Raw genomic sequence first — 27,417 nt, 5'->3', positions numbered from 1 at the left:
AGAGGCAGGTCAGGGGGTGTGGTATTCCCATCTCTTTCAGAATTTTTCAACAGTTTGTTGTGATCCACACAATCAAAGGCTTTGGCATAGTCAATAAAGCAGAAGTAGATGTTTTTCTGGAACTCTCTTGTTTTTTCGATGATCAGCGGATGTTGGCAGTTTGATCTCTGGTTCCTCTGCCTTTTCTAAATCTAATTTGAACATCTGGAAGTTCACAGTTCATGTACTGTTGAAGCCTGGCTTGGATAATTTTGAGCATTACTTTACTAGTGTGTGAGATGAGTGCAATTGTGTGGTAGTTTGAGCATTCTTTGGCATTGCCTTTCTTTGGGATTGAAATGAAAACTGACCTTTTCCAGCCCTGTGGCCACTGCTGAGTTTTTCAAATTTGCTGGCATACTTAGTGCAGCACTTTGACAGCATCAGCTTTTAGGATTTGAAATAGCTCAACTGGAATTCCATCACCTCCACTTGCTTTGTTCGTAGTGATGTTTCCTAAGGCCCACTTGACTTTGCATTCCAGGATGTCTGTCTCTAAGTGAGTGATCACACCATGGTGATTATGTGGGTCATGAAGATCTTTTTTGTATAGTTCTTCTGTGAATTCTTACCACCTCTTAATATCTTCTGCTTCTGTTAGGTCCATACCATTTCTGTCCTTTATTGAGCCCATCTTTGCATGAAATGTTCCCTTGGTATTTCCAATTTTCTTGAAGAGATCTCTAGTCTTTCCCATTTTCTTATTTTCCTCTGTTTCTTTGCACTGATCACTGAGGAAGCCTTTCTTATCTCTCCTTGCTATTCTTTGGAACTCTGCATTCAAATGGACAGTCTTTCCTTTTCTCCTTTGCCTTTCTCTTCTTTTCACAGCTATTTGTAAGGTATCTTCAGACAACCATTTTCCCTTTTTGCATTTCTTTTTCTTAGGGATAGTCTAGATCCCTGCCTCCCGTACAGTGTCAGGAACTGCTGTCCATAGTTCTTCAGGCACTCTGTCTATCAGATCTAATCCCTTGAATCTATTTCTCACTTCCATTGTATAATCATAAGGGATTTGATTTAGGTGATACCTGAATGGTCTAGTGGTTTTCCCTACTTTCTTCAGTTTAGGTCTGAATTTGGCAATAAGGAGTTCATGACCTGAGCCACAGTCAGCTCCCAGTCTTATTTTTGCTGACTGTATAGAGCTTCTCCATCTTTGGCTGCAAAAAATATAATCAGTCTGATTTCAGTATTGACCATCTGGTTATGTCCATGTGTAGAGTGTTCTCTTGTGTTGTTGGAAGAAGATGTTTGCTGTGACCAGTGCATTCTCTTGGCAAAACTCTGTTAGCCTTTGTGCTGCTTTATTCTGTATTCCAAAGCCAAACTTGCCTGTTACTCCAGGTATTTCTTGACTTCCTACTTTTGCATTCCAGTCCCCTACAATGAAAAGGACGTCTTTTTTAGATGTTAGTTCTAGAAGTTCTTTTAGGTCTGAATAGAACCGTTTAACTTAAGCTTCTTCAGCATTATTGGTTGGGACACAGATTGGTATTACTGTGATACTGAATGGTTTGCCTTGGAAACGAGCAGAGATTATTCTGTCGTTTTTGAGACTGCCTCCAAGTACTGCATTTTGGACTCTTTTGTTGACTATGATGGTTACCCCATTTCTTCTAAGGGATTTTTGCCCACAGCAGTAGATATAATGGTCTTCTGAGTTAAATTCACCCATTCCAACCCATTTTAGTTCACTGATTCCTAAAATGTCAACATTCACTCTTTCTATCTCCTGTTCGACCACTTCCAATTTGCCTTAGTTCATGGACCTAACATTCCAGATTCCTATCTATGCAACATTGCTCTTTGCAGCATCGGGCTTTACTTCCATCACCAGTCATATCCACAGCTGGGTGTTGTTTTTGCTTTGGCTCCGTCTCTTCATTCTTCCTGGAGGTAGTTCTCCACTGATCTCCGGTAGCATATTGGGCACCTACTGACCTGGGGAGTTCCTCTTTCAGTATCCTATCATTTTGCCTTTTCATACTATTCATAGGGTTCTCAAGGCAAGAATACTGAAGTGGTTTGCCATGCCCTCTCCAGTGGACCACATTCTGTCTGACCTCTCCACCATGACCCGTCCGTCTTGGGTGGCCCTACGTGGCATGGCTCATCATTTCATTGAGTTAGACAAGGCTGTGGTCCATGTGATCAGATTGGTTAGTTTTATGTGATTGTGGTTTTCAGTCTGTCTGCCCTCTGATGGAGAAGGATAAGAGGCTTATGGGAGCTTCCTAATGCGAGAGACTGAGTTAGGGGAAAACTGGGTCTTTTTCTGATGGGTGAGGGGTTAGGTATTATCTTCAGAATTATCAGGAATAGTTATTTGTGGCAGAGACCTTGCTCATCCAAATGCTCTTTGCTTCTGCCTTCCCCAGACTTTCAGATGATTGAAAGGAGATGTACTTTTTTAAAAAGTTTATTCATCTTAATTTTGTCTGCAGTTTTTCTTGGTTGCTCTGTGCAGATTTTCCCTACTTGTGGTGGGCGGGGCTACTCTTTAGGTGAGGTGCACAGGTTTCTCATTGTGGTCCCTTCTCTTGCTGCTGAAGATGGGCTCTAGGGTGCGTGGGCTTCAGTAGTTGTGGCTTGGTGGCCTGGGTCATGTGGGACACCAAAGATCAAACCTGTTTCCCCTACATTGGCAGGCAGGTTCTGAACCACTGGTGCTCCAGGGAAGTTCATGGAGTAGATGTCTTAAGAGTGGTTACAAGATGGAAGAGGGCCATTCAACCGACATTAGATTTTGTAACAGCAAAAAAAGGCTTTTTTGCGGTCCTTTGAGGCTGTTTGTTATTTCAGGAGGGTCTAATCCATCCTGCTTGATACATTGTCCCTGAATGTTACTGTTTCACACATAAGCTTTTATGAATACATCCATCATTCTTAGCCAAAAAGGATACTGAGTGCTTTTTTTAATATAATGCCCCCAAATCACTGGCTTGACAGGTAATGGCATCACATTTAGCTTTAACCTTTCTTTCATTTTTTGATCGGTAAGAGTTTGAAGTTGCTGTAGTGGTGTATGTATCTTAACCTTAAGAGATGGATGGAGAACGGTCTGACGTGCTCCAGAGGCCTCCTGGCATCACCTCTGTGTTGATGACTGCACGTGCAACACTTATTGGCACTTAGTAGGCATTTAATGAATATTTGTTAGAATACTGAAGATTGGAAGGATGCGTTAGAATAACGAGAGGCATTTAAATATCTGTAGCTTGCTTTTCAATTTAAGTTACCTTGCTTATTTAAATTTGACGTCAATGTGATGATCAAAGGCAGTGGTTTTCCAATTTGACAAGAAGTGGCATGCCTGGCCACTTGTCTGATTTTAAAAAACAAATTTGGTGAAACAAAGAATAAAGGATAATACAAACATAGGCCCTGGAATCAGACTCAGCTTTAAATTCTGGTTATATCTGTGTGAACTTTTGCAATTAAAGTCCTCAGCCCTCAATTGCATGTTGGTAAGATTATGGAGATATTGAGTTTATGTAACTATTGTAATAAAGGAGAAGGTATATGTAAAATACTTACTGTAGTCCCTACAACATAAGTGTTTAAAGAATATATATATATATAGTTATACACAAACACACAACCCTCAGTATTTGCAAGATTTTGTCTGTGAATGCACCTACTCACTAAAATTTCTTTGTAACCGCAAAATCAACACTCATGGCGTTTGATGGGCCATGTGTGCAATTGTGTACAAAGTGATAAAACATTTGAGTTGCCCTGTGAGTATGTTCTCAGCCGAAGGCCACACTCTGTCTTCTGAATTTCAACTCTCACATGGCAAACAAATGCCTTTTTTACAATCTAGTTCCTGCCAAGTGTTTTGCACTTTTGTGCTTTTTATTGGAAATGTTGCCATTTAAAATGGCTCCCCAGGAGAGTGCTGGAATGCTCTCTAGGGCTTCTAAGTGCGAGAAGGCTTTGATGTGCCTTATGGGAAAATGTGTATGTTTAGATAAGCTTTGTTCAGGCATGCATTGTAATATGGTGGATTTGAGTTAAAAGCTAGTGAATCAAAAATATACATGAAAGAAGGTGTCTTTAAACAGAAGCACATGTACAAAAAGATTCTGTGTTGACCAGTTGATCAGAATGTGACCACAGCCTCGCATTCCTCCAAGGAACACTTGATCAATATTTGCTAATTCAGTGTACTTGGAGAGTTTATAGAATATAACTGCCAGGAATAGCAAGAATCAAATGTCTATGTGATAAAAGTTCCTTTATATTCATTTCATTTATAAAATGAAACTTTCGAAAAAACCTGTTCATCTCTCAACCACGAAATAAAAATGTAATATGTTTTAGAGATCCTGCAGTGTGGTAAACTATAGTTGAGCAGGCTGAATCTAACCTCATGAGAAAAATCAATGATCATAACTGATAGTTGTTAAGATATTATGTCAGAAACATCACCTTCATCATTTCATTGAATCTTCAAAATAAATATAAAGCTTAGTGTTATCTCCATTTTGTGGATGGAAGTTGAAACTCTACAGGGTAAGCTGATTGTCTGGTGTCATAATGAAATATACAATAGGAATTTAAACTCAGGACTTCCTCTTCTTCTTTTTTTTTTAATTATTCATTTCTTTGGCTTCATCGGGTCTTAGTTGTGGAGCAGGCTTGGTAGTTGTAGCACTCGAACTTACTAGCCCCGAGACACGTGTGATCCTAGTTGCTAGACCCAGGATCGAACCTCTGTCCCCTGCATTGGAAGGCGGCTCTTTAACTACTGGACCACCAAGGAAGTCAGAACCCAGGACTTCTGACTGCATTGTCTAAAGCTTTTCCCTTGATCTCTACGTGACGATAAATAATGCTTCGTAAAATGATCTACACACTTTTGCTCACCTAATGAAGAGCACAGTTCAAACCCCAAAGCTGTCACTAAGATGATTGAAAGCAATAAAGATGCAAAGACTGATATTTATACAAAAATGTCAGTCAATTAAAAAGATGAAACTCAAGAAAAAAAAAAAAAGAATTTCTCATTTGTAGGAGCAGTGAACCACCTTGTGAGGAAAGACACAGACAGCCAACAATCGCGGGGGCTCTGCTTATCCCGTGTGTGGGTGTGCGTATCGTATATTCCTCTTCTGAAACCATGTTGCTTGTCTCTATTTTTTCCTTATTTCCTGTTGAAACTGGGAGAGACAGAGTTTCAGAACTTTTCCATACATTTCTATGGCAGACACCGAATTGCTTCTTTGAGTTGTCTGTTGAATGAATAAAGATCAGGGTATTCTGAATCTCTTTCAAACTTTTATAAATTCACGTTTGAATAATATATGCATTTCAGGTCCAATTGGTGCCTCATATACGCATAGAAGAGTTTCTTTACCACAGCAGTTCTATCATCTGAATCAGGTTATTTGGGTTGCCTGGCAGAACCTGTCTGGATACTTGTTTTAATAATTGCAAAACCATAGTTTGTCAAACAGGCAGATCCTCACAGCAGTGCATTTTCTTTTAAATTAGGAAAGCTGCCATGTTCTAAGGCATTGTCTTCAGATCAGTGCATTTGCTCTGATGATGCCTTTGGCTTATCTAATGTTTACAAATAGAGCAAGTAATAGATTTACAGAATTACAGAGCTGGAAGGCACGTAGCAGTTATTATTTCAACCACCTCATCTTCCTGATGAGGACATGAAGGCCTAGAGAGATGAAATTATTTGTCCAAGGTGATAAAACTGGTGGATGGCAAAGAGGCTTCTCTTCTCTTGCGGTGATCATTCCCTGGTCTGGAGAATGATCAGGAGAAATCGAACCAGGAGAAATTGCACCAGTCAGGTCGTTGGCTTCTCTATGGGAAATTAGATTTGAATGAATTAGCAATGGGAGGTGAGCCAAATTCTTTTGGCCATGCTTTTGTACAGTGGATCATATGAGGCCTGGAACAGTGATTCGATTGAGGCTACTGTCTTTTTATTTTATATTTGATGGCCAATAAAACAACAGGTTGATGATTAGATAGAATTAAAGATTTCGACAATGAGGCTACTGCCTAGCTAATTTTCACAAATCTTTTTAAATATCCCAAACTCACTTTTCTCCTCTAGGTAATCTAATAGCAGTAGAAGATGGTTGATGATATCAGCAGCTTTTATGATGTGGTTATACCCTTATTCCAGAAAGTGTTCTTTGACACATTTTTAGGAAAGAATATAGTAGAACAATAAAATAACCAATTTCCTGTGCTTTCTCTGAAATGGTCAGTAGGAGACATGTTCACGTCTTAGCATCTGTATATGGAATGCATCATGATTCAGGAAACTATGAGCGAGAGATGTTCGGGCGGCAACTCTTCATAATCGACTAAGGATAAGAACCCTAAAACCGTCTGCTTGATGAGATTGAGAAGGTACTTGTACAGTAAACATTCTACCTGAAATAATTGGTCGTAAATGTCCCAAACTGTACTCTTATCTTCTCAAATATCTATATAGTTTAAAATCAGCCTTAAAACTCTTGATTAACACTCAGCTTGGTTTCTGCAATAAACAGATGCAATGGGTATGAATTACTGGCTAGCACTTGAGTGCAATAAATATTATATTTCTTTATATTTAAGAAATCAATTTATCTGACGTGTGTCCTCTAGCCTTGAAGCTAGAGGAAAAGGCCAGTCTTGGTCATTCTTTGGGGTACCCTCTCTTTAGGGCCATACAGGGCCCTAGAGACATGTGGGGGACCCACAAAGAGATCCCTCAGCCTGATAGCTTTCTGATCACCAGGAGGCTGCTGGATTCTTGCTTCCACGGGTTCAAGATGAAGACCTGGGGCTTTCCCAGATGTGGGTCTCACTTGTCTCTCCTCTTCTGGCCTGGTGTTTTCCTCCAGGTCAACGGGTTTCCTTGGTGGTTTTAATCCCTCTGTGCCAAGCTAGGCTTTTGAAGCAATGACCGTAGTCCCATTATGGAACATTCCCAGGGGAGGTCCAGCCACCTTGGACACCCCAGTCTCTATCCATATGTACAGCCCTCTTTTTTCCTAATCCCTAAGTAGCAGTTCCTGTCCTGACATGGGACCCACCCCTCTGACATTCAGATCCTTTTATCTCTCAGACAGCCCAGGATAAATGTAGTGCCCCTTCTCTCATGGGGGTGGGAAAAATCATACTTCCAGGCTTATCTCTCTTGCTGGAATGTGGTAGAAAAGCACCTTTCCTTATCAGGAGGTGGTCTATAGGAAAATAGACAGTTTCTCTACAGATTATCCTGTGCTATAAATCATCATGTGATCTAGACACCGAGTTTCCCCATCTGAAAACAGAGAGATAACATTTCATGCTTTCTCACTGTATGACCAGCCTTCAGAGAAGCGGCTTCTCTTGTCTAGGGTTTGCTGTTAAGGGACCTTCTTCTGTGGTCTGTTGGGCACACAGTTTGTGGTTTTAATTGTAAATCCATCTAGTTTTTCAAGAGAATGTTGGCTATGTTGAAGGAGTACAGCCACTGTTAGTGATACTGGCTAAAAACATGACCTCAGAGTCCCAAGTGCTATTCTCGAACCTGAAATATACAAAGGTCTTTGGAAGCCAACAGCCCTGGGTCACTGGAAGGCGTGATGGCCACTTTGTCCCACCTGTTGGAGTCACTTAGTTGGAAGCAAGAGTCCTGGGTTAAAGGCCTCCTTGTGAATTCTTACTGTAATTATATCTTGATTAGTGCAGAGTGCAAATCGTTACATCTTCATTTTGCTTTTCCATCAATAGAATGGATGAAATGTTAATACTTGGACTTTCACTTTTAGACAGTAAAACTAATAGACGAAGAATGCTAATGGGCCAGGGAAGCAAAAACTAACTTTGGCAATGTTTTTCTTGATCTTTCTTATCACCCAAGGCAGCTGATTTTTAGTCAAAATAAGTCATAAAGAAAGATGTATATATATAACTCTGTTGATTAAATATTCAAGAATTTCGCTTTTTTCATGGAGCTCAGCTCGATGCTCTATAATGACTTATAGGGGTGGGATGGGGAGTGGGAGGGAGGCTCAAGAGGGAGGGAATATATGTATACTTATGGTTGATTCATGTTTTGTACATCATAAACTAGCACAACGTTGTAAAGCAATTATTCTCCAAATAAAAAAAAAGAAAAAAAAAAAAGAAAGAAAGATGTACCCAACCCAACTATATAAACAAACCTAAAATCTATTGATTCACGGAGAGTATCTTGCTGGGAAATGTCAAGTGAACTATGTGTAGTAATTAGAATATAGAATGGGAATGCAGAAAAAGGAAGAATTTTGATTTTTGAAAAAAAGTCTTATGTTTCATTCAAAGGCTAGTTATACCTAGAAAGTCACAGAATCTGGATTTAGCATCTTATCCATCTATCTGTTTCCAGTAAGATTCCATTTCATTCTAAGTCCCACTGTTTGGCATGATTGTCCCATTGTTGGCATCCCCCAACACTGGATATTGATGATGCTCACATTCTGGAAATCTCCTTCAGGTACTCATCCTAGGGCGGGAAGCGTGCTTCACATCAGGCATCAGACATGAGCTCCTTTAAGCTGCCTCTGTTCCAAAATCCCACTTTCCAGACTCAGTCCATTTCACTTCTTGAGCAGATTTGGGAAATAGCTGGCCATCAGTCCAAAGGCCATCATCCTTGATGAGTCTCAAGAGGTATTCAGTCTTTAGCCTCCTTTCTTCTGGTCTGGCCATTCCAGATCCTTTATCCATTTACATACAGCAACGGTATATGTAATCCCTCATACACTGTTCTTCTTTAAGCCAGCTCTGTGGCTCTTAACGTATAATTCTACAACATACACCACTTACTGTGATACCGGAAACTTACGACAAGCTATATGAACGTTTCATTACCGCGAAAGGAGCTTATTCTCACGTGACTCTGCCCTTCCTCAAGCTCACCGTGTGCCTGGTCCTTGCTGGGCCAGGCTGTGGACCAGCCTGGCAGAACTAGAGGCGGTGCAGGGCCGTGGGAAACCACAGAACCAGGGTTAGGACATCTGAGTTCCAGTCTTAGTTTTCCTTATGGCCGGGATGCTGGGGAACTGATGTTTATTAAGCAGGGTTTTTTTTTTTTTTTTTGGACATAAATGTTTTTCTTTTAAAATATTTATTTGACTGCACTGGGTCCTACTTAGTTGCAGCATGTGGGATCTAGTTCCCTGACCCGGAATCCGACCTGAGACTCCTGCATTGGGAGCATGGAGTCTTAGCCACTGGACCACCATGGAAGTATTTTTTCCCCCAAGCAGGTACTTTGAATCCTCACAATAATAATATGAGGTTGAACCATTAGCATCATTTTTTGTATAATCAAAAACTCCATCCTGAGTTGTTGTTGGATTTCATTTTTTTCCCATTCCTATTATCTCTTTAATTTGTTTAAAAAGATACATGGAATTCTGTAGAATTAATGCAGCAAAATATAATAGTTCATAAACTTTTTATTATTTACTTTTTAAAAAAAAAAAAAGCCTACAGCACTCAGTATTCCCAGGTATTCTCCCACCCAAGTACTTACCAGGCCTGATCCTGCTTAGCTTCCAAGATCAGCGGAAATCAGGTACATTCAGGGTGGTATGGCCATAGACTTAAAATAATTTTAGAATTTATTAAATCAAATCTGTTCATTTGAAAAGGAGGGGGAAAGGACGTTTATTTTAAAAATAACATCTGTGGTGTGTGCTTGTGCAGCTCGTTTGCGTCTGACTCTTTGCGACCCCATGGACTATAGCCTGCCAGGCTCCTCTGTCCATGGGATTCTCCAGGCAGGAATACTGGAGTGGGTGGCCATTTCCTTTTCCAGGGGATCTTCCCAACCCAGAGATCAAACCCATGTTTCCGGTGTCTCCTGCAATGCAGACAGATTCTTTACCACTGAGCCACCTGGGAAGCCCTAACATCTGCAGTAAATCTGCCCAAAGGGCATCCAGTGCATGGTCCACCTCCCCTCTGACAGGAGGGGGTTGGAAAGATGTCCTGGGAGACCTTGTGCTAAGCCAGGAACGCTCTGTCTTGGCTCTAAGTTCCTGAATTCTACATGTCATTGGACAAGATGCCACTTAAAAATAATTAAAGATGGGCCAGCATGGTGCCATAGATCTCAAGGGAAAGATGGTGCTAGTTATAGTCAAATGGTTGAGACAAGGACTCACACGGTCTTGGTAAGGTCAAGGTGAACACAGGGTCCAAGCCAGATGGTGTCCTTCCAGTCCCATGGTTCCCAGCCCTGACCCCAGACTGGAAGCAGTTTGTAAAACTTTGAAACCTACTGATGCTCAGCCCTGAGCCAAAGGATTCTGATTTAATTGGCCTACAGTGTGACCTAGAGTGCATAAGTGTTCAACCAGGTGATTCTAACCCTCAGACAGGGATGAAAACCACTGAATCCTAATTCAATGCTTTCAGAATTTAATTTGCATACGAGTCACCTGAAGCTCTCATACATTATGAATGTTCTCATCCAGTGGCCCAGGATTGTACCTGAGATTTCCATCTCCAATAAACTACCAGGCGATGTTGATGTTTTTGATCCATGGAGCACACTCAGAGTAGCAAGTTTTAAGAGGCTTCACCCTCTTAAATTGTAGAAAGTTTTCAGTTGAGATCATTCTGTTCTCTCTCATGCATTCCCTTTAGGCTGTGTCTGTCTGGATATGAAGTGTGCAATTTGTGGTCAAAACCATGGTTAAAGGAATGACTATGGATGAGCAGTTCAGTTCAGCTTAGTCACTCAGTCATGTTTGACTCTTTATGACCCCATGGACTGCAGCACGCCAGGCTTCTCTGTCCATCACCAACACCCAAAGCTTGCTCACACTCATGCCCATTGAGTCAGTGATGCCATCTAACCATCTCATCCTCTCTCTTCCCCCTCTCCTCCCACCTTCAATCTTTCCCAGCATCAGGGTCTTTTCCAATGAGTCAGTTCTTCACATCAGGTGGCCAAAGTATTGGAGCTTAGTTTTAGTGTCAGTCCTTCCAAATGAATATTCAAGACTGATTTCCTTTAGGACAGACTGGTTTGATCTTCTCACAGTCCAAGGAACTCTCAAGAGTCTTCTCCAACACCACAGTTCAAAAGCATCAATTCTTGGTGCTCAGCTTTCTTTATGGTCCAACTCTCACATCCGTACATGACTACTGGAAAAACCATATAGCTTTGACTAGATGGACCTTTGTTGGCAAAGTAATGTCTCTGCTTTTTGATGTGTTGTCTAGGTTGGTCATAATTTTTCCTCCAAGGAGCAAGCATCTTTTAGTTTCATGGCTGCAGTCACATCTTCAGAGATTTTGGAGCCCCCCAAAAATCCTTGTTTCCCCGTCTACTTGCCATGAAGTGATGGGACCGGATGCCATGATCTTCATTTTTTAAATGTTGAGTTTTAAGCCAGCTTTTTCACTCTCCTCTTTCATCAAGAGGCTCTTTAGTTCCTCTTTGCTTTCTGCCGTAAGGGTGATGTCATTTACATGTAATCAATTCAGGCTCTGAGTAGGCTTCTGTTTGCTCAGGAAAACTGGATTGCCTGGTGATTTTCTAACATTTCCCTTCAAAGTCTCATCCAGCCTAAAACCTCATTCTCTGTCCACCAACCTTTGTCCAAGACAAGAAGCAGTGCTATAAGTCTGTGGTCCTGAAACTAATTGGGGCTGGAAAACCTTCTTGCTTTAGCTTTTGATATTCTGGATTCTTTTGATCCAGGTATTGGAGGGCAAGTCATGTGATGGAGCCAAAGAGCCCCGTCTGTGTCACAGTCTGACCTCTGGAAGTTCTTGGGTTACTTTGAGGTTTATAGAACTGACTCCCAAGGGCACAGACCAAGCAGTTTCTAAGTGGTAGTTAATACAAAGTACTTTTATTTCTAGATTGTTTCAGTTCAGTTCAGTTCAGTCACTCAGTCATGTCCGACTCTTTGTGACCCCATGAATCGCAGCATGCCAGGCCTCCCTGTCCATCACCAACTCCTGGAGTTCACTCAAACTCACGTCCATCGAGTTGATGATGCCATCCAGCCAACTCATCCTCTATCGTCCCCTTTTCCTCCTGCCCCCAATCCCTCCCATCATCAGGGTCTTTTCCAATGAGTCAACTCTTCACATGAGGTGGCCAAAGTATTGGAGTTTCAGCTTTAGCATCATTCCTTCCAAAGAACACCCAGGGCTGATCTCCTTCAGAATGGACTGGTTGGATGTCCTTTCAGACCAAGGGACTCTCAAGAGTCCTCTCCAACACCACAGTTCAAAAGCATCAATTTGGATTAGCCAAATAGATACATGCAAAATATATGCAAAGCTAATATCCAAAGTTTTAAATACACAGACGTAGAGAACAGACTTGTAGATACATCAGGGGAAGGAGAAGGTGGGAGGAATTGAGAGCAGCATTGAAACATACACATTACCAGGTATAAAACAGCTAGCTGGAAGTTGCTGTATAGCGCGGCGAGTCCAGCCCAGTGCTCTGTGATGACCTAGAGGGCTGAGATGGGAGGGAGGGAATCTATGTACACTTACACCTGTTGCGAAGAGCCAACTCATTGGGAAAGACCCTGAGGCTGGTAAAGATGGAGGGCAGGTGAAGGGGCCGACAGGAGGTGAGATGGTTGGATGGCATCATCGACTCGATGGACCTGAGTTTGAGAAAACTCCGGGAGACAGTGAAGCACAGGGAAGCCTGGGGTCTCTCACCGAGTCGGACATGACCAAGCAACTGAACGACAACAACCGATTCACATTGTCGTACGGCAGCAACCAATGCAACATTGCAAAGCAATTATCCTCCAAGTAAAAATAAATGAAAAATAAATACAAGCAGTGGCAATTTTCATAACTTGCAAACTCTGAGTTGTTGTGATCAGTGTTCCTTTTAGGAATGTGGACTTAAGGAAGCTCATAGCTGAGGCTGGATGGGGAAGCCAGGAGATCCCTTGTGGGCACGGGGGATGCTGGCTAAGGGTGAAGGAGGAAAGTGTACATGCATGTGTTCTCCTCGGGGGACAGTATCAGCAACAACTTCTTTAAAATGACTTCTAAAGTCTCAGCCTCCCTCCAGCCCAGGCCAAAAGGCTACCCTCTTTCTCCGTCTTCCTCTAAACTTAGCTGGCGCTTTATCTCCGCTGTGCTTCTGGCACGGATCACTTTTCTCATCTTTTAATCCTCTATAAATATTCATAGGCTATAAGAAACGATCCCAGGAAGCTGGCTCCCTGGTTGCATAGCTGATGCTTCTGGATAAGTAAATCATGCCCACCCCTTGAGCATGGAGTATGGATTAGGTGACGCTGGGGACGATAGCAGAATGAAAAGAGCAGGAGTTGGTATCTGTTCCCAGGCTCAGTGACCTGCCCACCCTCTCTCACTGTACCCACGATGGTCTGGGTGATGCTCTCTTGCTCACCACTCTAAGAATGGCACCTGCTGGGGGTGGGTGGGGGGTGGCAGTGTATCAAGAGTCCCTCTTGGGGAAGCTGACTCTGCCTCTTGTCTGAGATTTGTGAGGAGAGGCACTTCAAGCAGCGTCCAATTAGCTGGTCATTAATTCTTGCTCAAGCAATAAGCAAAGAATACAGCAGGATGATGTCATAACTCTTCGGGTCCAAACAACTTAATGAGTATTTATGTCCTAATGACTTCTCAGCCATGTGCAAAAGTAATGCGCATACATTGAACGAAGTCTTAACTTTGCACTTTATCCTCAAATAACCACACTGACTCATGGGTGCATTTGCCTGTCAGGTACCGTGTGACTTCTCAAATCTTAGAATTAGACTGGATGCTGTCAACTGTATTCCCTGTTCCTCATTGGTTGGTTGGATGGATTGGAGGGACACGGAAGCCTCCAGAAGTCCAGCTTCCTGGGAATGTGGAGTGCATGGAAAGGATGGTAGCATCTCACGCTGAAAACTGTGAATTTTACCTGGAGGTAGAGGTTCCCATGGGGTCTGATGGATTCACTATGCCTTCTAGGATTGTAAAAGATCTTATGGGCTCTCCTGTTTCTTCACTGCCTTGTCCAGGGCACCTCTGCACAGAGTTTGAGAATGGGGGCCATAACTAAAGATTCTGAGACTGAACTCAGAGGGAATAACTGAATAGTGTTTGAGGACCGAATGCCTTGAGTGTGCTGTACCCACAATGCAGCAGAACGTTTTAAGATCAGTCTGGAACAGAGAGGGTGCTATGTCATCCTAGCAAAGTCCGAAAGTGTGTGTGCGCTAAGTCGCTTCCATCGTGTCTGACTCTTTGTGACCCTCTTGACCATAACCCGCCAGACTCCTCTGTCCATGGGATTCTCCAGGCAAGAGTACTAGAGTGGGTTGCCATGCCCTCCTTGAGAGGATCTTCCCGACCCAGGGATCGAACCCACGTCTCTTACATCTCCTGCACTGGCAGGTGGGTTCTTTTACCACTAGTGCCACCTGGGAAGCCCCATTTTGGGCACCAAGGAGTGATTTAACGGAAGAGAATTTTTCCATGGACACAGCTTAGGGCTTGGTTTCAGGATGATTCAAGCACATTACATTTATTTGCACTTTATTTCTATTATTATTACATCAAGTCTACTCAAACCATCAGGCATTAGATCCTGGAGGTAAGGGACCCCTGTCCTAAAGTAAAATGTGATTCCTTCTCTTAAATAAATAGCTCAGTGGAGAAGACATTTCCCCCCTCATTCTTCACGCACTGGTTCTGAGCACCTGGGATATGTCAGCGGACAAAATAGATAAAGATTCTGTCCTCATGAAACTTACATCCTGTCCTCCTTATCTCAATGTCTAGAAGAATGTGGCATATCATAGCCCTAGCAGTCTTTTGTCAAGCAACATGAGAAAGTTATAAAAGGGCTTTTATCTCCTCTGAAGTTCTATTTAATGGCTTATTTTCAAAGATTAGGATTCTGCAGAAAACAGGAATACTTAAGATATTTAGAACCTAATCAGTGACTGAACTAGAGGGAATTATCCTATATTAATGAAAATCAATGATCTATGAATAGGATATTAATGGAGACTGATGATCTATGAATGCAGTGTGGGTGAGGAAGCAGTTCTTGCTAATAGGCTGATTATACTCAGACTGTTGATACAAAACTGAATTGGAATGATGGTTCTGGTAAGTCACCCTCATCCTTGTTTATTCTCAGGAAGTGTTTAATGGCACGTGCTTTGGAATATGGGATATTTGATAGTGTTCTTTAATTTTCTTCATGGCATCTAAGAAATAGCACATGGATTTTTCTATTCTGTCTTGCAGCCTCAGAGAGCAGTATTCACTTCCTAACATATCAGATGAGAAGGAAGAGAGATGCTTCATTTTGTTTAAATCATGAGAGCCATTTCAGAACTGACTGTAGTGGGAAAGGAGTCACCCAGTACCTTTGTGGGAGAAGCTGGAGCTTTTCCATCATATTCTGAGTCAGCTTTCACCCAACCCATCCCCCCCCATTCAAAAATAAATTAATGAATAAATCACTGCAATAAACATCTTGTGAGATTTAATTTACGACCTGATTGTGGCACCAAAAGTCCCCTAAGCACCATTTTCTGGACTTTGCACTAAAACAAGTTAGCATGAAATGTGGCCTCTATATAAGATGAAAAATAAAAATGATTTTCCCCGCATCAAGGGTTATACATCCATGAGTATAAACCACATCATCCATAATCCACAACTTAAAAATAACCATTGCCTAAGATTTTTATTTATAGCCTGCTAGTCTTCATAGTTTTATATGTCTATGTGCATAATTTAATAAGTAATTTGGTTTACATCCCCCATGTAATTTCTGTCTTTTCATTTATATTATATCCTGCACATCTCTCCAGGTCTCTAAGTATTTTTTCTTTTTTTTAAAGTATTTTTTCTAATACATAGTTTTGACTGCTGTATTTCAGAGTGTGAGTAAGTTTTAGTCACTTAGTTGTGCCCGACTCTTTGTGACACCATGGACTGCAGCCCACCAGGCTCCTCTGTCCATGAGATTTTCCAGGCAAGGATACTGGAGTGGATTGCCATTTCCTTCTCCAGGGGATCTTCCTGATCCAGGGATCGAACCTGGGTCATTTCAGAGTGTAGAGAGCCACAATTTATTTAATTCATTCCACTTATGAATATCTAACTTGTTTTTAATCCTATAAAGTGAGTTTAATGAAATTATCAGAGATTTTAAATTTAGCTATCATAAGGCATTTTTTAAAACACGAAAGTTGATATTAACTGAAATTTACTAGTTCTTTTCTTCATTTATTCATCACATGTTTATTGAGCATTTACTACCTACAAGGGGATGCTGTCCTCTGTGAGAGGCACAAAGGGAATCTACATTTTGAGCCCCAACTTTGCACAGTTTGCATGGAGTTGAGGCCTTTACCTGCAGAAGGGGCTGGACTGTTGGGCTAAGCTGTGTAGGGACAGCTGTGTAAGGACAGCCGCTTTTCAGCCAGGCACTAAGTGACCTGGTCACACTGAACTGTCAACAGCGTGTGCAAAAAACAGTGATACTTGAAGAAGAATTCCTCCTGTCACGAATTTGGTTTAGGATAGGAAAAGAGAGAGAGAGAGAGAGAGAGAAAGGAAAGGCAGTTTATCATAGGGCCTGGAAATTAGGAAAATTATTTTAAGAGAACATGCATATTTTCAAATAATCCCTACTGAGAACAGATGCTGAAGCCTGGGAAATGTGTTCTGACTCTGAAGTTTATCTGTTAGTATTTGACCTGTAGCACCGTTGCCATCACTGGAAACTAGTTGACATTGAAATACGGTGCTGGGTCTCAAGTCAGGAGAGCTGATCGCTGCCATCTCCTTTTCGGCTTATTAATTAGGAGTCCTGCACTGGCTGATGTATCTCCCGAGCTCCAAGCTGCCCCATTGGTCAAGCTGGATTTGGGGACAGCTCAAATATTTAAAAAACAATACAACGGCAGACAGAATAAACTGCATAATATCACAAAACTTGGAAGACAGTATTGTGGACAAAAACTCTTAAGTAAGAAAAGCACATACTTTTTGGGGGAATGTATTATGGACTTTATTATTTTTTAAATTTTTAACAAGTTTTAAAGGTTGCTTTCCATTTAGTTATTTCAGAATATTAGCTATTTCCCCCATATTATACAATATATCCTTGAGCCTGTCTTATACCAAATAATTTGTACCTCTCACACCCTGCCCTGTATCACACCTTCCTCCTTACCACTGGTAACCACTGGTTCATTCTCTGTATCTGTGAGTCTGCTTCTTTTTTGTTATTATGAGTAGTTTAGTGTATTTTTTTAGATTCTACATATAAACGATATCATGCAGTATTTGTCTTTCTCTGTCTAACTTATTTCACTTAGCATAAAGCCCTTGAAGACCATCCATGTTGCTGCAAATGACAAAATTCCATTCCTCTTAATGGCTAAGTAACATTCCATTGTACATATATGTACCACATCTTCTTTATCTGTCCATCTGTCAATGAACACTTAGGTTGCTTCCGTGTATTTGCAGTTGCAAATAATGCTGCTGTGAACATTGAGGTGTGTGTGTCTTTTTCAATTGGTAGAAAACCACCTGTTTTTAAATGCATCCATTTACAGAATTATTTCAAAAGCCCCTAAATTCTTTGTGAGAATGAATGAAAGAGGGAGAGAGAAAAGGAGGAAAGGAGGAAAAAAGAAGAAAGAGAGGAAGAGAGAGACAAAGTGTCGGAACTAAGAGATGTTAGTGAAGCCTCACTTGGATGGGTGTGGGGGTTGAAGGTCTTCGTGTGACTCTGGACCAGAAGGCAGACAGGTCAGTGAGAACACCATTACCCCATTTCCTGGAGATTGTGTTACCGCCTTCTCTGGCAAAGGACACCCACTTAGCGATCTAGCGGGTAAGCCTTTGAGAACTATCAATGGATCCTCTCTGCTTGGTTGAAAGAAAACCTGCTCTAGTCTCCTAAGCAGTTATTTCTGAACTTTTTTTTAATTCTTTTCTCCAGTAGGATGCTAAATCCGGTCTGATCCCAGAGGCTAGGGTGATCAACTCATCCCCGTTTGCTCAGATCTTTTCCCATTATGGGCTTCCCTTGTGGCTCAGCTGGTAAAGAATCCTCCTGCAATGTGGGAGACCTGGGTTCGATCCCTGGGTTGGGAAGATCCCCTGGAGAAGGGAAAGGCTACCCACTCCAGTATTCTGGCCTGGAGAATTCCATGGACTGTATAGTCCATGGGGTCACAACGGATCGGACACAACTGAGTGACTTTCACTTCACTTCACTTTCCCATTTTAGCTCTGAAAGCCCCATGTCTTGGGAACCCTCTCAGTCACAGATACACTGGTACCCTGCCAAAAGCCACATTGAGGGTTTGGATACTGTGATCAACGAATCGGAGGAAAATGGCTTCCTTTGTGAATGCAAAATTTCCAGAAAAAGATGCCTTATTTGTAGTCTCTGAAATATGCAGAGAGACCCTTGTGGAGACCAGAGGCATCAGAGATTGGCTGAAGGTCACACAGTTCAGGAGTGGTGGGGGTCCAATTCCACTTTGATTTCCAATTTTGAGTCAAAGCTGTTTTCATTCCCAGCTACTGCCTTTGTTTGCCTGTAGGGGATATGGGCTTCCCTGGTGGCTCAGATGGTAAAGAATCTGCCTGCAATGTGAGAGACCCAGGTTCAGTCCCTGGGTTGGGAAGATCCCCTGGAGTAGGAAATGGCAACTCATTCCAATATTCTTGTTTGGAGAATCCCATGGACAGAGGAGCCTGGTGTGATAACAGTTCTGACTTTGCAGAGTTGGAGACAACCCGAGCAACTAACACACACATAGGGAATATAAACTTAGTTTCGATTGATGAAGACAGTTAGACATAGAGGCGTAAGAAAAATTAAACTCTGGGTCTGTACCAGGATGGTAGGATTATTAAAGAGAAGAAGCTCCCACGCAAATGCAACATTAAACTACTTTCTTATGCACAAGATAAGATTATCTTATTTGATGAAAATTCTATGGTGTGTCGCTCCTGCCAGAATGTGGTATGTAAGGTATCAATTGATAAAATCAATTCTGAAATGTTTTTTAGGGTCCAGTTTACAGAAAAGCAAATTATGCTTCACGAGTCAGCATCCATTCAGACTGCAAACATTTGATACGTTTTTCATGTCTATCCAAAACCATAGATGGCCATAAATCCTCAGAAATTGATAAAGATGCTGGAAACTTTGGAAGAAAGATCCAATTTCCTTCAGAAAAGTGGATAGAAGTCCTTTCATATTACAGGTCAATTGCATATTTGTAGCTTTTATTAGCATTTCTAAGTCAGAGCAGAGTGATTCTGCGTGCCTGCAGGAGCGGTACAGCCCCAGCTAGAGTTTTATCATCACCGGGTGATGTATTACTAAGTCTGGCAATGAGGCTTTCAAGAGACGTCTTATTTCTCGTAAGCCCCTATAGAAATAATACCACTCGGTTTCATCCAGAGTAGCTAAAAACTTCCCCAATGGTGAAATCTCTGGGTAGGTCCAAAAAGGCTCTCTAGGTATTGTGACATGCAGACGTTTTCTGAATTAAAATGTCCTTTTGCAAGTATTTATTTGTATATCAATTATTTGTCTTTTATTGAGACACGGTTGACTTACAAATTTGTGTCAGTTTCAGTTGTACAACATAATGATTCAGTATTTTTGCAGAGTATACTCCATTTTGGATGATTAGAAGATATTGGGTATAATTCCCCATGCTGTACAGTAAATCCTTGAGGCTTATCTGTTTCACGTGTAGTAATTTGCGTGTATGAATCCCATTTGTCCCTCCAGTCCCCCTTTAGTAGCCGCAAGTTTGTTTCTGAGACTGTGAATTCGTTTCTGTTTTGCATAAATGTTCATTTGCATTATTTTTACATTCTGCATGGAAGATCTGGGGCATGGGTTTGATCCCTGGTTGGTGACCTGGATCCTACATTCTATAGCTAAGACCTGGTCCAGGCAAATAAATAACTATTTTTAAAAAGAAAAAAAAAAAAAAAACTTTGACATCTCCGAAGTCCATCATCTGAGGACAATAATCCAACTCATAGTTATTGAAAAGATGCAAGCAACTCAATGTTGTAATGCATTAAAAAAGTTAATTATGTTTTCTGTTAGTAAACCCTTACAAGTTAGATTCTTTTTTCCCCTCCCTGAACCCAAAATAACTGTAAGCTCACAATGGAATGTGCTAATAGCTGAGGCTGTGTATCTCAAAATAGTGATAGTCCCATCTTTTCAGTTTAGATAAGCAACATCTGCTCTATAGTGTTTGTCCTTTGGTCTAAAAAAATATTGTACTTTCAACTTCTATTTTAGCAGATTTGGGTTGAAAATAACCTCTCACAATAAACATAGTAACTGATAATAAAATTAGCATGACTTTGTCAATTGATATAATCTATGCAACTGATGGATCTGCTTCTATCACTTTGGCAAATCCCTTATTTATTAGTTATATCCATTTATAGCACACAGATGTCTAATTCATTCATTTCAAGTCCTGATTGTTCAATGTTTACTTGAAGTTTTGGCTTTGGTTAATAAATCATTTCTTGACCTCCAAGAGTTTATTTAAAAACAAAAACAGAACCTTTCTTTCCTCCTAAAGAGTGGTCTCCCGAACTATCAGATGAAACCATAACAGACTGCAATCTCTGACCGCAGTAAACTAGGAACTTTTAATTGTAGCCCAGGTTCAAAAGCAAAATGTTCAACCCCTCCCAGGTGATCTAACGCTCCGTCAAGGATGAGGACCACTGAATCCTAATTCAGTGCTTTCCAAATTTAATTTGCATGAGTCACCTGAAGCTCTCATAAATGTACGCTCTCATCCAGTGGTCCAGGGCTGAGCCTGAAATTTGCATCTTCAATAAACTACAGGTGATGTTGGTGTTTTCAGTCCGTGAAGCACACTCATGAAGTAAATGGCTTTAAGTGGCTTCGGCCTTCTTGGCTGTTAATGATACCCTGGCCCTCAAGATTCTTCAGTCAAGGTCTTTTCTGTTCTCTTTCATGCGCTTTCCCCAATTCTTGGATTATTGAGCTCTAGAATGAACGTGAGACTCTTCCATCTTCAGCTACCAAGGAGGCATGCACTCAGGAAGGGACTAACCTGGCTTGTGGTTCTCTCTGGTTTTTTTTCTCCCCAGCCACGCCTCTGAGCTCACTTAAACCTCCGAGGGTGGACACTGCTCCAGTGGTTCCATCTCCCTATCAAAGAAGAGACTCAGACAGATACTGTGGACTCTGTGCAGCCTGGTTCAACAATCCTCTGATGGCCCAGCAGCATTACGATGGTAAGAAGCACAAAAAGAATGCGGCAAGAGTTGCTTTGTTAGAGCAGCTGGGGACAACTCTGGATATGGGCGAACTAAGAGGTAAGAGAAACTTCTAATTTTTGCCATGGAACTGGGCTTTCTGAGAAAGGGTGGTGTTTTCACAAATTAGGATGATTCTTCTTATCGCTTTGCTTACTAAGGACAATTCTAGGCTTCTCCAAAAAGAATAGAAGAAAACAGAAATGGACATAAAATTACATTTTGCCATCTCCTTTCTAAGTGTTTAGGTTTGTCAGATTTTGATTGACTGTGTTTCAGATCAGAGCTGTCCATCCATGAACCAGAGTTTTTCCTTCTGCCTTATCTTTAAGCACCTTATCAAATAAATACTTTTGTACATGAATTGTAAGGGAGCAGATGCAACAAAGGCCAAATGCCATTATCTTTGTTTTAAATTTGTGTGCTTTTATGAAGTCAGCTGAAACAAAGCCAACTGTTGACTCTATTTCATGGCTTGAAGTAAGCCCAAGACCTTTGCATGCATGTTAGGAAGTTGAGGTAAGACAGTGCTGTGGACCAGTGTGGAATCAATACTTGGCTCCTTCCATTCCCCCACCTGACACATATTGTCTGTTGCTGGGAAACCACAGAGTATTAGAAGTCCATGTGAGATTTTACAGAAGCTGTGAAGTGGAGACTTGTAAGTCATAGGATGAGGATCAGTCCTATGGATTCCTAAGGAAGCCAGAAACCAATCTGTGGGACCTAGTAGAGTATTGGATTGTCAGCGACCACTCAAGCAGTTTTGGATCACCTACACAGTTTTGATCAGCTGATGTTGGCCTTGTAGAAGTAGAAGTGCATTTTCTCAGAAACATAATTCTACAAAGGGTGTTCTACTGTATCTCAGATATTTTATGGGTTAGATACTCTTTTAGGGACTGACCTGGGGATCATCCATCCTAATAACTGTAATAACAGAATTTGCAAATCACTTTTGAGAATGCAACCTGGGTTTAAATTGGGTTTGGTTTGTGGAGCGTACAATTCTTATCACTCTGATTGGGCTATGAGCCTCTAAGAGGATGAACCCAGAACATGTCTAGATCAAATAAGTGGAATAGAAGATCATGCTGAGTGAGCTGAGAGGAAGAACGGGTCACTTCTAACTGTGTTGGTTGGGGAAGACTTCACTAAAGAAAGGGACTTGTGTTGGAACTAGAAATGTGGGTGGCATTTTAACAGATGAGAAGGCATTCCCTTTGAGCAGAACCATGCACATTCTGGTAAAAGAGAGGAGTGCGTAAGAGGTAACTGACAAATAAACACATTGTCATGGAGGAATCCTGTGATACGGCATAGATTTAAGATCGGAGGTCCATTAGGACATCTATGGAGCCTGATGAGAGACTGAGTTTTCCAAGATACATGATTAAAAACAAGAAATAAGAGCAAAGAGCAAAACCACTTTATTTTTGTGTAGGTCTTGTAGCTAAAGAGAACCAGCATGGAGCTTAATATTTTGGTGTGTTGGATAATCACATCGCAGATGCTTTTGAATGGTTGGTCCTGTTGCTGTCTGTTGGGGAATTACTTGTGTTCTCAGTCTCTGCCTTGTTAAAAAATACAGGAGGAGTATTTTTTAGCTGAAGGCCTCTCCACAACTCGCTGTTCCTGGCAGATAACAAGTGTGCTCAGTGACTCCTTCATGGCAGGCACCGAAGGAGAAAAAGAGGGCTTTATTTATGTTTTGTGCCAGATTCTATGATTTGGAGAAGAATGATTCCTAGAGCACATTCTTCTTGTCTGTTTTGAATTATCAGGGCTGCCTCTTTTATGTACAACCACATCTTAATGACTTGGGTGTCTGAATTCTGTAACATTTGAGTGGTTGGTCTTTTTATACAGAAGACAAAAAGAGCTGCTCCAGGACTTGATAACTCAGTGTGATTCTGACTCAGTAGCACACGAAATGGGATTTGCATTGAACACAGTGTCCTTGAAACCAACCTTTCTACTCACCCCAGGTGACATCTTGATATATATGCTTTCAGGCATTAAATATTGCAAAAGCTTGGGGAATAAAGCAATGATGATAACCCAGCAAGTTTTAAAACACACACACGCACGCACTGTCTGCTATTTCTGGAAATCTTCTAGTGCGTGATCCATCAATTAACAAAGGATAAAATGCGAATCAGTAAACACAGGCATATCTATAATTTTTTAAAAAACGTTGTCAAGCATCTAGAGGATGACATGGCAATGTCACAGGCTTCCTCTCTTTCTTAGCACTTCTCAGATTTTAGACACCACATTTACCCATTTAATTTGGTTTTCCTGATTTCTCCCTACCCCTATAGACTGTTAGCAACTTAAAAGCAGGGTTCCATGTCTGTTTTGCCCACTGATATGTTCAGAAACACCTAGAACAGTGACAGATACAGAGTAGGTACTCAATGATTGCTGGATGAATGAATAAATAGAGAAAGCAGGATTTAAATAAATCATTGAAAATTCTGCATTTTAAACACAGCACTTTCATGTCTAAAAGGATCCCGATTATTTTTACAAGAAATTACTTATGATTTTTTTTGTCTAACTGAAAAAAATGACATATATTTTATATATGGTGAAATGCAGAGATACTGTGTTATATAGTTCATTGAATTTTAACCATGCAAATACCTGTGTAACCCACACTCCTATTAACATCCATAACTTTTCCATCATGACATCGTTGCCATGTACCCCTTCGCAGTCAACCCTAACCTCCCATTCCAGATTCCCAGCAACTTTTCTTCTTTGGTTCACCATAGCTTAGTTTTGCTTGTTCTAAAACTTTGTATAAATGACCATGGAAAGTATGCATGTTTCTGGATCTAGTTTCTGATATTGCTTTGAAATGGATCCACTGGTTGCATAGAAAGCAAGTAGCTTCTTGCTCTTTATCACTGAGTGGATTTCTTCTAGACAGAAATCCTGCATTTGGCTTATGCATTCATCTCTCTTTTTTTTGGGTGGGGGGCGGATGGTATGTTGAATAAAGCTTTCCTGAACATTATTTTTGTTGTTGTTGACAGATGTTTTTTCTTCTGTTGTTAAATATCTCAGAGTACAATTGTTGGGTCATAAGTTGGGTGCATTTTTAACTGTATAAGAAACTGCCAAAATGTTTTCCAAGTAGCTGCATTGTTTTGCACACCCTAAAGCAATGTACATGAATTCCCCATCCTCACCACATTTGTCTTTCAAATAATAGCCATTCTAGTGGGTGTAGGAGAGCATGTCACTATGAATTTAATTTGTGTTTCCTTGTAGGCTAATAGTGTCAAACATTTTTAAATGTTGGTCATTTGTATATCTACATTTGTGAATTGTCTGTTCATGTCTTTTGCCAATTAAAAAAAAATTGGTTGCCTGCCTTTTTATTACTGAGTAGTAAGTGGAAGGTGTCCATATATTATCAATACAAATATACCCATTATGAATATTTTGTCTTAGCCTATGTCTTGGCTGTTCATTTTCTTAAGTAATGTCTGGTAAACTGACATTACTGAATTAGGAAAGTCTAGGTGGCTCAGACAGTAAAATGTCTGCCTGCAATGCAGGAGACCCAGGTTCATTCCCTGGGTTGGGAAGTCCCCTGGAGAAGCAAATGGCAACCCACTCCAGTACTCGTCCCTGGAAAATTCCATGGACTGAGGAGCCTGGTAGGCTACAGTCCATGGGGTCTCAGAGTCGGACATGACTGAGCATCTGAACAACAAAACAAGACGAGCTGGTCATATCATTCAGTGACCTTCCTCCACCTTCAGGTCACCTACGGTACCTGGGCAGGAGCCTTGGGCTTGGGGGCTTCTCTAAGAAGGAAAAGCACTCTAGGTTAAAAAACTGAAGAGTTTCCAAGGCAAACAGTGAAGCTATTGCTGTGTGACAGTTACCTCAAAACTTCGTGGCTTGAAAAATTGTAGACCTTTATTATCTCCGAAGGTTTCCAGGGGGCGATTTGGGAGTGGCTTGACTGGGTGATCCTGACTTGAGATTTCTCATCCCTGTGTAGCTGAGATTTCAGCCTGGGCTGCGGTTCTGCTTTGAAAGGTGGTTCATTCCATTACAGAAAGCAGAGTAGTGCTTGCTGGTCCCTGGGGGTGAGGGGAATGAGTCAACTACAGTGGGACCGCAAGAGGGCATTTGGGGTCGTGGAACTGTCTGGATCTTGATACGGCTATGTGGCTGTATGTGTCTGTTTGTCAAAAGTCATGTAACTGTATCCAAGGAGACAGTGACATGTCAGTTTCAAGAGTCAAATTAAAAAAGAAATATAAGGTGACTCACTCATGTGATGCAGGAGACCTCGGTTTTTCTCTTCGTGGGCCTCTCCCAGTAATTTTGAAGGTGCCCACGCTGTGGTTACTGGCTTCCCATGGAGCCTCAAGTGGAGGCCATTCTTTTTAGGATGCTCCAAGGTCACGTGGTCTTGCTTCCATTGCTTTTTATAGGCTAGAAGTCAATGGTGATGGTGGTGGTTTAGTCGCTAAATCGTGTCTGACTCTTGTAATCCCATGGTCTGTATAGCCCTCCAGGCTCCTCTGTCCATGGGATTTCCCAGGCAAGAATACTGGAATGGGCTGCCATTTCCTTCTCCAGGGGAATCTTCCAAACCTCAGGGGTCAAACTCATGTCTCGTGGGTCTCCTGCATTGGCAAGAAGTTTCTTTACCACTGAGCCACCAGGGAAGCCCTAGAAGTCAATGCCAGTGACTGTTCAAGTGGTGGTAGGGAATTCACCTCTGTCCCTGAAGAGAGGGTTATGAGAGAACACGTGGACACTATTAAACCACCATAGTCATAATGCAGGCAAATGACTGACCCATGTGACAAATTGCACACTTGTTGACTTTGGAGTGAAAAACACCTCACCCACAGGTGGAATTAATATGTACAAAAAACACGTCAAGTCATGGATTTTGTTTTAAACAAATCTAACAGAGATTTCTGCCTGTTCTCACGAGAACCAGATCAACAGAAAATAGTTTCTCTGAGGTCCTCTGCCCAGGACTTGATGGATGTCATGGGTGGAACTGACAGAGACAGGGCAGGTTGCTTAAGCATCTCCATGTGAGTTTTCAACAATCCTTTATTCATCTGACACCCATTCTCCCTTAGGGCATGGCCACTCCAATACCTTTGGGGATTCCAGAGACTTGGGAGCCAAATTATTAATTACTGGAGTTTCCGGCTGTTTTAGGGGCACCCAGTCTCCCTGTGAGATGATGGACCCAGACCTTCTGATCAGTGACCCGAGGTCCAGATTTTAGAAACAGACAGCTAGTTATCTGTCACTTCTGTATTTCCTCTTTGACGCCTTCTTTTACTTTTTCATTTCTTTCCCACTTCATTCCACTAACACTGAATACCTGCTAGGTACCAGGCATGAAGTACTGGAAATACTGCAGGGAATGAGAAGATAAGGTTCCTATCTTGAGAAGAAGCAGGAAACAAAATATGTTTAGCTGATGACAAGCACGAATGGGAGGGCGGTAGTTTCCTTTAGATGGGAAGGTTAGTGACAGCCACGCAGAGAAGCTGATATGTTGAACTGTGACCTGTGAAGGAGGCGAAGGATCCCAACATAAAGCACCTGCTCCTTCAAGCAGAGGTGTTGGCAGATGCAAAGGTCCTGTGGTAGGCAGAGGGCCTGAAGCTAATGACAGGAGAGGGGTAAAAAGTGAGACTGGATTTAGGTGAGGTCACACTGCGTAGATCCTAGCAGGTTGTTGGAAGAAGCTGTGATTTATTCTAAGTGCACACAGGTGTTTGCAGCTCATCTTCCTTGTGCGTTCAAATGTTCCACCTTTCCTCAGGGTCCCCCCTACAGTGTTGGTGGGAATGTAAATTGTGCAACCGCTATGGAGAACAGTGTGGAGGCTCCTTAATAAACTAAAAATAGAGATAATGTAAGATGCAGCCATCCCACTTCTGGGCATATACCCTGAGAAAACTGTAATTAAAAAAAACCACGCACCCCAAATATTTATTCCAGCATTATTTACAATAGCTAGGACATGGAAGCAACCTAGATGAATGCAAC

At 41.5% G+C, this 27,417-nt stretch overlaps 1 protein-coding gene across 1 annotated transcript in view; it reads left to right on the top strand.

The window, feature by feature from the left end:
* The window catches only part of ZMAT4 (zinc finger, matrin-type 4), a 379,178-nt gene that overhangs the window by 218,256 nt on the left and 133,505 nt on the right, over positions 1 to 27,417 (top strand). Inside the window, exon 5 of the mRNA XM_010846367.1 lies at positions 21,196 to 21,423. Coding sequence (XP_010844669.1) covers positions 21,196 to 21,423 — 228 coding nt within the window. The remainder of the gene's footprint in view (positions 1 to 21,195; positions 21,424 to 27,417) is intronic.

This window comes from Bison bison, unplaced genomic scaffold (genome assembly GCF_000754665.1).
Source record: "Bison bison bison isolate TAMUID 2011002044 unplaced genomic scaffold, Bison_UMD1.0 scf7180017864236, whole genome shotgun sequence".
In the NCBI taxonomy this organism is placed as follows: Eukaryota; Metazoa; Chordata; class Mammalia; order Artiodactyla; family Bovidae; genus Bison; species Bison bison.
This window is presented reverse-complemented; position numbering and strand designations above follow the sequence as displayed.